General features: G+C 41.1%; 1 protein-coding gene across 1 annotated transcript in view; it reads left to right on the top strand.

The window, feature by feature from the left end:
* ABCB7 (ATP binding cassette subfamily B member 7) overlaps window positions 1-15,116 on the top strand; it is a 35,445-nt gene that overhangs the window by 18,654 nt on the left and 1,675 nt on the right. Inside the window, exons 5-15 of the mRNA XM_077786585.1 lie at window positions 946-1,078; window positions 1,929-2,197; window positions 3,364-3,452; window positions 3,974-4,061; window positions 4,691-4,865; window positions 6,250-6,407; window positions 6,940-7,103; window positions 7,278-7,407; window positions 7,903-8,074; window positions 11,637-11,740; window positions 13,213-13,320. Coding sequence (XP_077642711.1) covers window positions 946-1,078; window positions 1,929-2,197; window positions 3,364-3,452; window positions 3,974-4,061; window positions 4,691-4,865; window positions 6,250-6,407; window positions 6,940-7,103; window positions 7,278-7,407; window positions 7,903-8,074; window positions 11,637-11,740; window positions 13,213-13,320 — 1,590 coding nt within the window. The remainder of the gene's footprint in view (window positions 1-945; window positions 1,079-1,928; window positions 2,198-3,363; window positions 3,453-3,973; window positions 4,062-4,690; window positions 4,866-6,249; window positions 6,408-6,939; window positions 7,104-7,277; window positions 7,408-7,902; window positions 8,075-11,636; window positions 11,741-13,212; window positions 13,321-15,116) is intronic.

Here is a 15,116-nt window from a genome sequence, read left to right as displayed (position 1 = left end):
TATATCCTTATTTTCAAATCTCAACAGTTAGGAACAGTTTGAATTAAGAAATTCTATTAATTTTATGAAGTTTGTCTGTGAATTGCCTTTCTTGTTGGTATAAGTGAGCAATGTAACAATGGTGCATTAACAAGGAATTTTATGTTTTCTGTGAGATTTTCCATATTTTCTTGTGCTACAGTTGTGCAAATAAAAAACTGCTGAAGTCGGTATGTTTACATATCTGTTCGTTTGGGGTTTCACATCTAGAGGGGCCACCACTGTTGACACACTGAGTGATAGGTGGTGGATGTGACTTTTTTGCTTGAAAACTAATATTTGTACAGTAATTTGTAGTGTCTTAAAGACTGTACAGAAAATCTTTTGTGCTGCTGTGCCAAACCCCTGGGTTTATGCTGACACCATATTAATATTTGGAGAGATGTTGCAAATGGGATTATTTAAATTTTAGGGGCGTATTAACAGAGACAAAGGAGGAGTTGGTTTATTTTCTTTGACTTCCTTGGAGCTTTGGTTTAATCCATCCCAGTGACCCAGTGTTAGCAAAGTGCAGGTGAGTGGTTTCCTGTGGAGCAGAGCTTCTTCACACTGTCAGCACCACAAAGTGCAAACAGCTCCAAATGCTGACACAGTTTCATAGCACCGTGTGTGCCATGCAATGGCTGCTGCTTGATTAATTTCCTGGGCTTGCCATGCTGTCCTGAGAGCTCAGCCTCACTTCAAGGGCCTTTGCAGTGTAGTTTGTTGAGGATAGAAATCCATATTTAAAAGGAAACAGTAAGAGAGACAAAGTAACCCTGCAATCCCAGCAGCAGTGAAGAGCCAGCTCACCTGCACCAAGTGCTTAGAGACTAAATATAACAGTAGAGCAAATTCAGAAAAAAATAGTCGTGATCCATACATGTTTCAATGCAAAAAGTCTAATTGTTGTGCTCCTGCTTTCAGGCCATGAATATATTGGTTCCCTTCATGTTCAAATATGCAGTGGACAACCTCAACCAGGTGTCTGGGAACGTGCTCAACCTCGGCGATGCCCCAAGCTCTGTGGCCACCCTGGCAACTGCTGTCCTCGTGGGCTGTGAGTGCATTCCCAACTCATGGATGGGAGCTAAGGCTCTGCAGGGAGGGAGGGAGGGGCTCCTGCCCATTGCTGAGCATCACAGCTGGTTGTGAATCTCAGAATCACAGGGTGGTTTGGGCTGGAAGGCACCTTAAAGGTCATCTGTGGGCAGGAGCACTTCTCAATACCCCAGGCTGCTCCAAGCCCTGTCCAGCCTGGCCTTGGGCACTGCCAGGGATCCAGGGGCAGCCACAGCTGCTCTGGGCACCTGTGCCAGGGCCTGCCCACCCTCCCAGGGAGCAATTCCTGCCCAATATCCCACCTAACCCTGCCCTCTGGCTGTGGAAGCCATTCCCTGTGTCCTGTCCCTCCATGCCTTGTCCCAAGTTCCTCTCCAGCTCTCCTGGAGCTCCTTTAGGCCCTGAAAGGGGCTCTAAGGTCTCCCTGGAGCCTTCTCCTCTCCAGGTGAACGTCCTCAGCTCTGCCAGAGCCCCCAGAGCAGAGGGGCTCCAGCCCTAGGAGTGTTGTAATAATTTTGTAGTTACTCTGTGTTGATGTCTGTTCCCAATATTCTCTGACCTTGCTTCTGGAATTCCAATTAAAAAATGAAATAATGCTTATAGAAATTATTCTTGATTATAAATCCTGCCCTTTCTTATAACCAGCTATAAAAAGAAACTGATTTAAATGTGTGCACAATGGTTTATAAATGAAAAACTGCATAAAGCTTGGGCCAATTAAGTATAAATTACCTTTGAACTAAAATTGTTGAAAATTTATAAAGAATGAGTCTAGTGTAATTTCATGCATGAAGGGAAGTTGAAAATATAATTATTTTCATTTTGTAAACTTTTTCATCCCTTTTTAGATGGTATCTCAAGAGCTGGGGCAGCCTTATTTAATGAAGCGAGAAATGCAGTGTTTGGGAAAGTAGCTCAAAATTCAATCAGGAGGATTGCCAAGAATGTTTTCCTGCACCTTCACAACCTGGATCTGGCCTTCCATCTAAGCAGGCAAACAGGAGCTCTGTCAAAAACCATCGACAGAGGCACCAGGGGCATCAGCTTTGTTCTCAGTGCTTTAGTGTTTAACCTGGGACCCACAATGTTCGAAGTGGCTCTGGTCAGTGGAATTCTGGTAAGTGTGGTTTAGTCATTGTTGGAATTGTCTCATTCAGGAATGATGTTCTTACCAAAGTCTACTGAGTATTACTAATAATAATTGATTTTATAAGGTGAAAGCAACTACATGAAAAGAGAGGAACCCATAGTTTTCAAATATCTGTAGCTTTAAATAAGCTTATTTGAAATTATTTTCACATTTAAAGCCTCTCTTCAGCCAGTTGCATTTATGTGGACAGTTTGTAATGTTTTTCATCAGAATTGTTGGAAAAATGACATCAGAAAAGTAAACTGTGCCCACAAGTGTCAAATCTACCCAGGTGAATAATGGAGAAACAGAATGAAAATGTTGTGGTTCGGTGTATTCAGGATGGAGGAGGGGGTGATTATTGGTTCTTTCCTGAATACTGATTTGGATTTATCCAGAACTTAAAAGTGAAAATTAGCTTTTGACAACAGGCTTCTCCTGGCAGGTTTTAAGCTTAATGCCCTGAAATTTAAACTTCTACAAAATAAATCACACATTTTGTCTTCAAAGTCAAGATCTTTGAGTGTTATTTGGGTGCAAAAATCTAAATCTTGATTATGTATCTTGGTTTAAATTAAAAATAAGAGTCTTGTTCTGTATATTGGCCTTTTTAGAAGGACTTAATCAAGTTTGAATGGAACAGTGAAATGCCTGTTGGGTTACATTTTCTAACCAGTGGAAGTTGCAGACCAGGCTGGCTGTCAGCCAACCCTCCTTAGGGCTTTTCTCTCCTGATGTGCCCTGAAGTACAGAAAATGCTTCCTAAGTTGTTTTGCAAGGCTATTTATTTCTTCTTCTACAGTCCAGCTTTCTTTCAAAATCCACTGAAAAAGCATAGAAACAAATACTTATTTGTGAAAACAGCACAAGCATCAGCAGCATTTATGTTTTATAATGGGAAAAATAACTTTGCAGTATTATATATACTGGCTCTTGGTTATTGCCTCCAATCTTTTCATCTAAATCCTTCTTGCTGCTTTCCTTTGGAGTTTAAGCCTTTATTTAGCCTTAAGCTGTTCAGAGCAGGGATTGTGTTAGGAGGGACCATCATTTCTTGTCTTAAAATTAGAATAGCTTAGCTGGAGACAACAGTGAAGTTTTGAAAAAGATGATGATTCTTTTTTAATTTATTTATTTGATTTTAAATCTTCCAGTATTACAAATGCGGTGCTGAGTTTGCTTTGGTGACTCTGGGGACACTGGGAGCCTACGCAGCGTTCACGATAGGAGTCACACAGTGGAGGTAAGGCAGGCCCTGCCCTCAGTTCCTCAGGGTGCTCTGGTGCCTCAGCCTGAACTTGGGATGGTGCCTTGCAGTGCCTGCCTGGACCAGAGCCCAGACAAGATAAAGAGATTAAAGTGGGTATTCATTAAAGGCCTTCAATAGGTTCACCTTGGGCAGTGCAAAAGCCAAAGACACACCCAGGATGGACGATGGTCATGAGTTTTTCAGACAATTATAAGTTTAGTCCATTTACATATCAGGGGTTAATCCTCTAATTACAGCTTCAGGCAATGAAGTCATATTCCCCCTGTTTGCTCCCCCCCAATTCACTTTTGTTGACACTTTTCAGGGCCTGATGCAGTAGAGTATCCTTGAATCTCAGGCCTAGAGGGATTGTTTTGTCTGGCCAAAATGTGAATACAGTTAACTCACACTCTAGATAGAGTTTAGAGTTTTACACTAATGCAGTACAGGGTTGGAAGGATATGAAAGCTAAAATCCTCAGACATCAGTGATTGGATCAAACCTTTCTTTCCCAGGACAAAGTTTCGGATAGAAATGAACAAAGCTGACAATGATGCTGGCAATGCTGCCATTGACTCGCTCCTGAATTATGAGACTGTGAAGGTAAGGCCAGTCTACTACCAGGCTCTTTGTCTTGCTTCTGTCAGCCTTAGGGAAGTGAGTCATAAGATTCATCTTTAAAGGAATGCATATTTAGAGCAATAGCATATTTTTAAGCATTATTCATTTGAAGAGGAGTGCGTGGCATTGACAGAGTAGCAGGAAGGTTGTTAGCGTGGGCTGGAAAAAATCTCTTTCTTAATAAAGAGTAAGAAGTTTCTTTCATGGCTGAATCACCTTGACCATCAATTTCTGCAAAGAGTAAACTTAGTCTTGAAGAGGAGGCTTAGGTTATTGGGGAAAGGTTCTTCACCCAGAGGATGGTGGGGCACTGAACAGGCTCCCAGGGAATGGGCATGGCCCCGAGGCTGTCAGAGCTCCAGGAGTGTTTAGACAGCTCTGTCAGGCACAGGGTGGGATTGTTGTTGTGTCCTGGGCAGTAACTGGACTGCATGACCCTTGTGGGTTCTTTCCAAGTCAGGATATTCTGTGATTCTTTCCTTCAGTTGTGAGAACTTTGGAGAGGAGCTGTGTGTCAATGCACTCAGTCTGTTCATGATGGATTTTACAGCTACTTAAACAGTGCAACATGTTTGTCACTGTCATATTTACCATTTTTGTTTATATTGTAGTATTTCAATAACGAAAAATACGAAGCCCAACGGTATGATGAGTTCCTGAAGACTTATGAAAAAGCCTCCCTGAAGACTACCTCTACTTTAGCTCTCCTCAACTTTGGCCAGAGTGCTATATTTAGTGTTGGTTTAACAGCCATCATGGTGCTCGCCAGCCAGGGCATTATTGCAGGTAACTCACCTGTCTGTAAGCCTAAAATGAATCTCCTTTACCTCAGTTCATCCATAACAGAGGTGTTAGTCTTAATTAACTGAGGGTTGATGTGATAGTTCATTTTGAGAAGTTTTGGTTGAGAGTTTTTTGCTTAAATTTTGTCTATATGTTTCTGCTTCTTGGAGTATTATTAACTTTATTATATCTCTCTCTCAATGACTCTCTCAATCATACTATAATTTTATCAAACACATTATAAAGGTTTAGCAGTTAAAGAAAGCTCCCAAGAAAATGTCACTTCAGGAAGTATTTCTTGAAGGTTTTTGAAAGGCACTTCTATAGATAAAAATATTTCTGTGGACATTGTACAAAGATCCTTTCTTTTTGCCCTTCTCCCTTCCCATGTTGGCAAGACTCCATGTATATATACCCCTGTGCTTTGTGTCCAGTAGTTTTGTTACCAATAATTCACTCTCCTTCCATTAATAAGGGCACATTATTAAAAGAATTGCTTCCATCTGTTCTACACTTGTCTAATTTACTGCATAAAGTAAAGCCTGCTTGATTAGGAAGACACAGTACAAGCTTCAAATACAGAATTGGGATGAAGCTCTGCTAAAGCAAGGTAGTTTTAGAGTAAAAATAATGATGCTTTAAAGACTGTTAACATCCAGGAGTGTTTGAAGGGCAGACCTTTATACCATGTGCTCTTTCTTGCATCTGCTTTACCCTTTTTAAAGATGCCAGAGCAGGGAAGGGTTACACTGAACAGATCAGTCAGTAGGTGCAGTTTATAGCTGTTCTCAGGAAGATTTAGAATAGCTTGAAGCAGGATGGTAGACATATGGCTTTAAATCATCTTTCTGGGCCTGTTTCAGCTGAACTGACCTGCCACTTACCTTTAGCTGCTGTGACATCCTGAGTTTTCCCTTGATCAGCCTGTTTGATACTGAGCTGGCCAGAGGTTCTCAGTGTGTTTTAGCAGCTCTGTGGTACATACAGTATGAAAGCTCTCTCTTGATCATGACAAAATCTATCACTTAGATTTGTCTGTAATTGTACTTTAGATTGTCTTTCCTGATTTGTGCTTCCATATATTATTTCCTCCCCTTTTAACTTCCTTAGGCCTCTCTGTGGATTTTACAATCTGATGCTGTATGTGCTGCTTGCCTTATTTGCCAGTGCTATTACATCTTTTTTAAAGTGGAATCAACACAAACATTGCCATTCGTTTCAGGCACCCCTATATAAAATCTGGGAATGGATTCTGGGGTTTTGCTTGTTATTTAAACATCTGTGTTTAGAAATGGGATAAAAAAATTAGGTTTGATGGACTTGGTTCTTTCTTTTGGTGCATCCTAAAAGGAAAACCCTTCAAGTCTCACACCCTTTTTGTCTTAAGGCAGCCTTTCTGTTGGAGATCTGGTAATGGTGAATGGATTGTTGTTCCAACTTTCTCTGCCCCTGAACTTCCTGGGAACAGTGTACAGAGAGACAAGACAAGCACTGATAGATATGAATACCTTGTTTACACTTCTCAGTGTAGATACCAAAATTAAAGTAAGTAGTAGCTTATTTTCCTAAAGTATCTGGGCTTTTAACAGGGCTTTTAGTGGCAATGCTATAATTTCACCATGTTCTCATCTTCCAGGTTTAATTTCTATTCATAAAAGAGTTGTTGTGTGTGAGGTTGCTGTTCTGCCTCTTCTTTAAGTGCAGTTACTGCAATCAGTTGATTTTTTTTTCTTGCAGAGAAGCAAACATTGCTTCATAGAAGCTGTGTTTGTATTGAGATTTTTTTAATTTAAGTATTCATGCCTCATGCTTGAATTTTTATTGGTAATTAATGATGCAGAATATATTGCAAAAGAAGTTATGAAGCAGAGTGTTTACAGCAGGAATTTTTACCTCCTTTGGGGAAAAGGAGGAGCAAACCAATGTCACTTGTGCAGCAAATTATGATTATTTTCCACATATCTGAGCTGGAGTGTCTGTTTGCCTTTTTCTGAGGTGGGAAGGGGACTGTTGAGCTTGTTGAAGTGTTGGAGATAATATCTGGGCAGCAGATAAAGTGTAACTCTTCTTTTCATAGGACAAAGAGCTGGCTGCACCCCTGCAGATCACCCCCCAGACTGCTTCCATTGCCTTTGACAATGTGCATTTTCAATATCTGGAGGGGCAGAAAGTCCTTGCCGGAGTGTCCTTTGAAGTCCCTGCAGGAAAGAAAGTGGCCATTGTAGGAGGTAGTGGGTCAGGGTGGGTAAATGGACTAAATATGCCAATCAATGCAGAATTTAGTTTCTTAAATGTGGTGCTGCTTGTGTTTGCTTTTTATTTTGTATTATATTTATGTTTGTACATCATTCCTGATTGGAGATTGTAAATGGCAAAACAGAATGTAACATTAACTTCAGTTCTTTTCAATTCCAGGAAAAGCACCATTGTGAGGTTATTATTTCGTTTCTATGAACCTCAGAAAGGAAATATTTATGTTGCTGGACAGAACATTCAAGATGTCAGTTTGGAAAGTCTGAGAAGGGCAATAGGAGTTGTGCCTCAGGTATTCCATGTTTCCTACTCCCCATTGGAACAGTAGTTCTAGTCCATTGTACTAGTAATTCTCAATATCTAGCACTGTTCAGTGAAGGCCAGTCCTAATGTAGTGGTGTTGCATGGTGACTTTCAAAACAGCTAGACTTTTTTTCCCCAGGAAATATTATGGTTTTATATGCATCATCATATAGATCCAATTTTCTGAAATGTGTTTAAGCCTCCCCATGAGAAACTGCCTCCAGCTTTAAGTGATTTAGCCTTATAGTTGATTACGACCCGTAATGAGTTAGCAAAGTGGTGAAACTATGCATGACATACATATTTAGGACACAAAAATATATTAATCCCCTTTTTGGGTAAAGAAATGTCCCCAAACACTTTTACCTTCAGGCTGCGTAAAGAAAATACAAGCCATTCTGTATTGATTCTTTCACAGGCTGGGGACAGTTTTGAAGCTGATGTTCATAATTTCTTATTTAAAATGTGCTTCCCACAAATGCAGGATCCTGTTCTCTTCCATAACACCATCTACTACAACCTGCTCTATGGCAACACGGGGGCCACGGCAGAGGAGGTGTACGCGGTGGCCAAGCTGGCAGGGATCCACGATGCCATCCTGAGGATGCCCAAGGGCTACGACACCCAGGTCGGGGAGCGAGGACTCAAACTCTCAGGTTGGCTCCCAGCTTCTTTGTATCCCCTTTGCTGCCTCGAAGTTTCACGCAGAGTTTAATCCTCAGGTTTGCTTTTAGTTTATTTAGCTTATAACACAGAATCATTAAGGTGGGAGATCTCCAAGATCAAGTCCAACCTTTGAGTAAATCCCACCATGCCCACTAAGCCACAACACCAAGTGCCACATCCACTCCTTTTTGGAACACTTTCAGGGATGGTGACTCCACCAACTCCCTGGGCAGCCTGTTCCAATGCACGACCCTTCAGTGAAGAAATCTTTCCTATCATCCAACCTGAACCTCCCCTGGCCCAGCCTGAGGCTGTTCCCTCTCCCCTGTCCATGTTCCCTGGAGCAGAACCTGACCCTCCCAGCTGTCCCCTCCTGTCAGGAGTTGTGCAGAGCCACAAGGTCCCCCCTGAGCCTCCTTTTCTCCAGACTGAGCCCCTTCCCAGCTCCCTCAGCTGCTCCTCATTGGACTTATGTTCCAAACCCTTCCCCACATCCATTCCCTTCTCTGGACACTCTCCAGCCCCTTAATGTCCTTGCAGAGAAGAGCCCAAAATACCTACCTGCAAAGGCTAAATATTAATATGAAGGTCTGCAGTTTAAGGCAGATGTAGTCTGCAAGGTGTTCAAAGGAATGTATTTTCAGGGGATAGTGTTAAATGAGATTGTAAGTGAGGTTGGCAGTGTATCTAAGTAAAAATTATTTCTCTCATGATCCTTTTGGGTAGTGGACTAGAATTGGGAACTTCATTTGTGTTTTGGGCCCTGCTCGTGCTGAGGGATGCAGTGGGTGAAGAAGGAGGTGCTGCCTGTTACAGAGACAGTTCTGAGGGGCATTTCTTTCTCTGCAGCTGCTGCAGTTAGGAGTCCTGGTGCCTTTGAAAAAGAGGGTCAGAGGGTACAGCCAGTACCTAGAACATGAGTGCAGGAGAAAGTGTGCATGCTGCAGAAGGGGATTATGCAGACACCTAAAAGAGAAAAAAATATGTGAAGCACAGATCTGGGTGAGGGAATAGAAGGTGCTAAATAGGTACTGGCAGAACTGAAGAGAATCGTGCTAACAATGAAAGATTTGTCTTGTGCTGCCTGTCTCCCCACACTTATAATTGCTAGAAAGAGGATTTGACTGACAATAGGTTTGACGTGTCTTGCTGTTGATAGAATAGAATGGTTTCAATTGGAGGGAACCTTCTAAAAATCATCTAAACCAACGCTTCTGCTGCAAGCAGAGGCATCTGACTAGACCAGGTTGCTCCATGCCTTAACCTTATGTTGAGGTTTAGACTAGATTTTAGGAAAAATCTCTTCACCCTAAGGTTTGATCAGGCTTCTCAGGGTAGTGGTGGAGTCCTCATGCCTGGAGGGATTTAACAGCCATGGATGTGGCACTTGGGGACATGGGTCAGTGGTGGTGGCTGTGGTGGCTGGGGGAATGTTGGGCTCCATGGTCTTGTGGGGCTTTTCCTACCTGCATGATTCTGTGTCCCTGAGTCTGGAGCATTGTGTGTGGGTATGTTGGAGTTTCCTTCTGACCTCGTGACTCCTGTAACAGAGCCTTTCTGAAAACGGGTTCTGCCTTTCCTCCATGCTTCAGTTTGTGCTGCCACTGGGATGGTCATAAGCACCTTCCTGCCAGTGCTTCCACAAAGGTGGTGTTGAGAAAGGTAAGGGAATTGTGTTCTTTTACTGCTTTGTTTATATTTAAAGAAGAAAGAGTATGTAAAATACTCAGGAGAAAGACAATGGAATTATTTTGAGCTGTGAATGAGTATCTGCCGCTGAAAGAACAGCTTCAGTTTCTTATTTTCAACAATTAGGTAAGTATTGACAAATACCAGTGGTAAACAAGCTTCAGGAATGTGTGCAGCCAGGGTACAGGAGTCTCAGGCCAGTGCTCTCAGAACTGGTGTCATTGTTGAAAGGATTTGAGATATCAAATGGAAGACTCTGAGTTCCTTCCGTGGCTCTGTAAAAAGCTACTGCTAATTGGAATCTATAGTCCTCCCAATAGTAGATTGGCTTCCTAAATTCTTATAAAGATATGTATTGGATTCATTTCAGAATCAGTTTGTGAGGGTTTTTTTTTAAGTTGAGTGAGGCTTCTTTAAGTCTAAGGAGAACACAGAGTCCTGATTTGTTCCGTTATTTTGTGGCAGGAATAGGGGGAGTAAAAGCTGCGTGAATTGAAGTGATTCTCTTTAAAATCCAGGGGTTTATGTGCACAATGGAAAAACAATGCCACAATGACAGATTTGCCAATTTAAGTGGTGATGTAGCATTTCATGCAGTTCTTACTGTTCTCAAGGATTGATTCATCAAGAGTAAAGAGTGAAAAACAAGTTGTTTGGGTTGTTGCAATTAGAACCCACATCAGTGTTGTCTAATAGATGTGTAATAGGCAGAGCTGCAACTGCCCCAAATCCCTGACTCTGAATGGAACAGTTACTGTGCTGCTGCCCTCAGTGTGAATGAGGAACAACATGACACGAGTAGATCTGCTGCAAATATGAGGGATCTGGTTACTGAAATATGTCTTTTAAACATGGATATTGTCAAGCTGTGAGTTTTGAAGATGCTGTACAGGGGAGGGAGGGAGAGCACACTAAAACAGACTGAGTAAATCATGAAGTTCTAATTGCTCCTGAGTTCTGCCAAAGACAGTTTGAAATGTGAACTGCAGCATTACCACCAGCCTTTTAAATGGTTTATGAAAGCATGTTCTCTCCTGATAGGAATGGAACATTAACAAGAATATAATGGTATTAAATGGAATGTTTTGAAGTCTTGCATAAAACAAAGGAGGACAAGTGCACAAATGTGACGTGCTTGCGTCGCATACCAAATGTTTAGCAGATTTTAAGTTCTCAAATGCACCTGTTTTCCTGTCTGTAAAAGTTGCCCTGAGTTATTCTTGAGTAGATGTTGGCTGTAAGAATTGTTTAAGAAGGAAACTCATCTGAAACTGGGTTATGTCAGAAACCACCAGGCTATAGATTGCAGGCTGAAGGTGGTTTTCTGTACAATATTAACTGTTCTTGAGTGAAATTTGCCAGGATGGGGTGGGAAGTTGGATGAAAATCAAAGAGAGACTTGAAAGACACAATGTGTGAGCAGGATGCCTGAAATCCAATACAGCAGGTGTGGACAGAGCAGTGGTGAGAGAAAATTGGATTTGTATGTGTAGAGTTACTGGATGGAGCAGAGCTTAGGCCTGGTGAATGGGCTCCTACTCCCAGGTGTACAGAGTGGGTAACTGTACAGCATTGTTACTCACCTGTGTCAGACTCTTGCTTTGGAGTAGATACAAAATAGTTCTCTGTCCTTTTCCAAAAGGATGAGCAATCTTGAATCACTAAATTTATCAGGGAGCAGGAACTTGTGTGCTGTCTTATGTAACATGTCAGACATTTGTCAGCAGTGACTATGATGTCTATTAAAAAAGGAGGAAAAACCCAAGAACCAGCTCTCCAAAATCATGTCTGCTCTTGAATTTAGACTATCACAATTGTAACTTAATCTTTTTTCTTTTTTTTTCCTCTTTCCCCCTCATTCAGGAGGAGAAAAGCAAAGAGTTGCAATTGCTAGAGCAATGTTAAAGGAGCCACTTATTTTTCTCTATGATGAAGCCACATCATCTTTAGATTCAATTACAGAAGAGGTAAATTGGGATAAAAAAATCTAGAAATTAAGTGATACAATGATGTTTGATTCTGATGCTTTTCCTTGTTCTTTTCCTCTCAGAATTCTGTTCCTTTTCAAGTGTTTTCTCAGTATGATTAAGAGATGCTGTATCGAAGCAGTTCTCCTAAAGCATGGAGCAGAGATGCTCAGTCCATCTACCCTGGAGATAGTGAGGGATATCAGCTGTATCTGGGATATTTTGTTTCCACTCTGGGAGTCCCATTCACCTTGACACATTCATCCCTTGAAGCTGATGCAGGTGGCCATGAAAAAAGCCTTCTAAGTAGTTGAGACCTAATGAAGGACAAACCCCCCTGGTTTATTGTGCAGCAGATGCAGGTGATGTAGGTGTGACCTGCAGTGCTGGTGTTTGTTTGTGTTCATTCCACAGGAAGGGCTGTGACATGGATGTGGTGACCCTGTGACAGGACCTGCATCAGCCTTCATAACAACATCTTTGCTTAAGCACAAAACTCTCAGCACCAGCAGTAATTTCCCAAACTAATGTTGTCCAAAATGAGCTAAGCAACAGCTCTGTGCACTTATGCAGATTGAGTGAATTTATTGACCTGTAATCACTAAATTACTTTCATTCTCCAGATGCAAAGAATCCAGAGGATGAGCTGTACATCCATATAGCACAGCACTGAAATGTAGCACAGCTTCCTCGTGGGCCAGAAATGTCCACATCACACTGAGTTCTCAGATTTTTCCTCTCTTGTTTTGCTGTATCTGTGCAAGTCATAAGCAAAGCAGAAAGTTTCAGAGTAGAAATGCACTTGGAAGACAGCAAATGAAAATGAGGCTTTTCCACAAGAGTATGCCTGGGAATGGAAATGTTTTCTGACAAAAATTTTCAGTGAAATAAAGTGGACACTTCACGTATGGTAGTGAGGGCACAAATTCCCCATCACTGCTCCTTGCAGAGGGATGTGGTTTGGAAGGTGGCATAGAGATCACAAAGAAAACACTGAATAGATAGATAGATCGATCCATTATTCCCAGAATTGCTCTGCCTTTGTCCCACATTAGCATAATACTGAGAGGGATTTTTTTCTTTAACAATTGTGAGAAAGCATTTATATTACGACCACGAGGAGTTCTTATTTTCAGATGCTTTTACTGCTGTTTGCTGCTTGTGTAGCATGGCTCCGTGGGGAAGTTTTTCCTGAAATGAAGTGACACTTCCTTTGTCCCTGGGGATAGCTGTGTTTTTCTGTGAATACAAGTTTTTTTTTCAGTTTGAGCAAAACCACAGATATTTCATGTTTGGGACTCTTCTGTTTCTCCTGTACATACTCGTGGCTATTTGTTATTGGAAAGCTGTAGCAGTACCAGAGATGATTTTCAAAACTTATTTACAGTAATTTGCATATTTCCAGCAGCATTTTATTTCTCCTCATCTCACTCAGGAGTGTGTAAGAGTTTGTGTCTATTCCAATCTTGCAGAATATTCTCAAAGCCATGAGGGCCATGGTGAAGCACCGGACGTCGATTTTCATTGCCCACAGGTTGTCCACGGTGGTGGATGCAGATGAGATCATCGTGCTGGATCAGGTGAGGGCTCACCTGGTCCTGTGGGATTTTCACATCATGTCAGGGTTTGGTTTAGGGACAATGTGTGTCCAGTTTGAATTGTTACACTCCCACCAATCTGCTGAAAGATTTTTTCTTTGGAAATGAATCATGTTTAAAAATTCCAGCCCAAGCTTGGTATGTGTGACTGTCTTGTATGTTGTTATTTTTATGCCTTACTGTTGCATGTTTTTAATCTAATTTTTTGCATGCTTCCATCATCTGAAGTTTCCTAACGTGTTCCCCCAATTCATGCTTCACTCTCATTGCTCTCATTGCTGTTTTTCACATACATCCATTTTTTCCTCTCAGTGGAGAGGACAACATGTTCCGTTTCCATGCAGCTAGAACTATTGCAGGATTGTTCAACCTCATTATGTTAAAAATCTGAGCACCATTCTCTGTTGTACCTGTAGAAAAGTGTGATTGTTCCCTTTCTGTTGGTTTATTTTCTAAGAAAAAACCAACATGTTTCAACATTTGATTCCCTAATATCAGTGTTCAGCTGTTACCTCATACTCATCCAAAGTCCATTTTTTCTCTATTACCCGTATCTGGCAAGAGATTTAAAATAAACAAATGTCCTTATGATAACTTCATAGTTATTCTTTTAACTGATAATGCTGAAAGTACAGTGCTCTAATCTGCTGATAATAGATGTTAAATTTATCTCTGCATTCATTTTTATCAGTTGCTATTTATAAGCTTGTGCTCATAGGTGTCTTTAGTGACTTAAAATACACATCTAAAAGCAAATAAATTATTCCTACACTACATCCAATGATTTCATGGACAATTAGAACCATATCTTATGAAATAGTGACATTTGCTACACAACACTTAGCTTTATATGAATCTCAGGATGAAGTAGTGGAATAAATCACTTGCAGTGCTCCATGGAGTTTTTTGTTTTGATTTGCTTTGTTTTTTCAGCTTTTGCTGAAAAATCCTCTCCTAAGGTGTATCCTTCCTACAAGTGCACGTTAAAATATCTCACAAACAGTTTGTAACGTGTCACAAGGCAATTGGCAGATTTTTGTTTTCCATGCAATTTTTCACAGCTTCTTGAGAGCGTGTTTTGTGTTGTAGTGTAACTGTTAAATTAAAAATAAAAGCACAGCCTCGAACTGTGAAGGAGCCAGGGTGCTTCCTTTGCTGAGGGATGGAATTGTGGATGAGGGAGGCAGCACTGACGTGTGCCACTGCCATCCCAGCAGGATTGATGTGCTAGCAGCCAGATAAATAAGGCTCAGGAGCAAGGATGAGACAAGGTGATTGTCTGGTTTTGCTTAGCAATGCTAATCATGGAATCACAATTCCAGCATCTTTGCTGAGGTAAGATCAGAATCATTCCTGAGTAAAGGTTGGAGTAATGATACAAATCCTTATGCTATGGAGCTGAGCAGAGAAGTTCCATTTTTAGGATTGATCAAGACTTAATAAAAAGAAGCCATAATTCAAAACCTGGTCTCTACTCCAAATTAATCACTTAAAGAATTTAAGTAAATTCTGCAGTTCTGTTGATCAAGTGTACGTTTGTTCAGATTCCACTGCCACAACTACTAATAGAAGTGCCATGACCCAAATGCTTTTCCAGCTTGTCCATCAGCAGATGTCACAAGGAGATAGATTTAATTGTAGATCAGAATTTAGAACTGATATCAAATCTATGTGGTTGTCTGTATAATGAGAAGGAAAAGTAGCTGGAGAATGAATTAATGTATCAGTTTAATTTGAAGCCAGTGAATGTGTCTCTCAAAGTAGAAAATGAGTTTGGT

This window comes from Lonchura striata, chromosome 14, assembly GCF_046129695.1.
Source record: "Lonchura striata isolate bLonStr1 chromosome 14, bLonStr1.mat, whole genome shotgun sequence".
NCBI lineage: Eukaryota > Metazoa > Chordata > Aves > Passeriformes > Estrildidae > Lonchura > Lonchura striata.
This window is presented reverse-complemented; position numbering and strand designations above follow the sequence as displayed.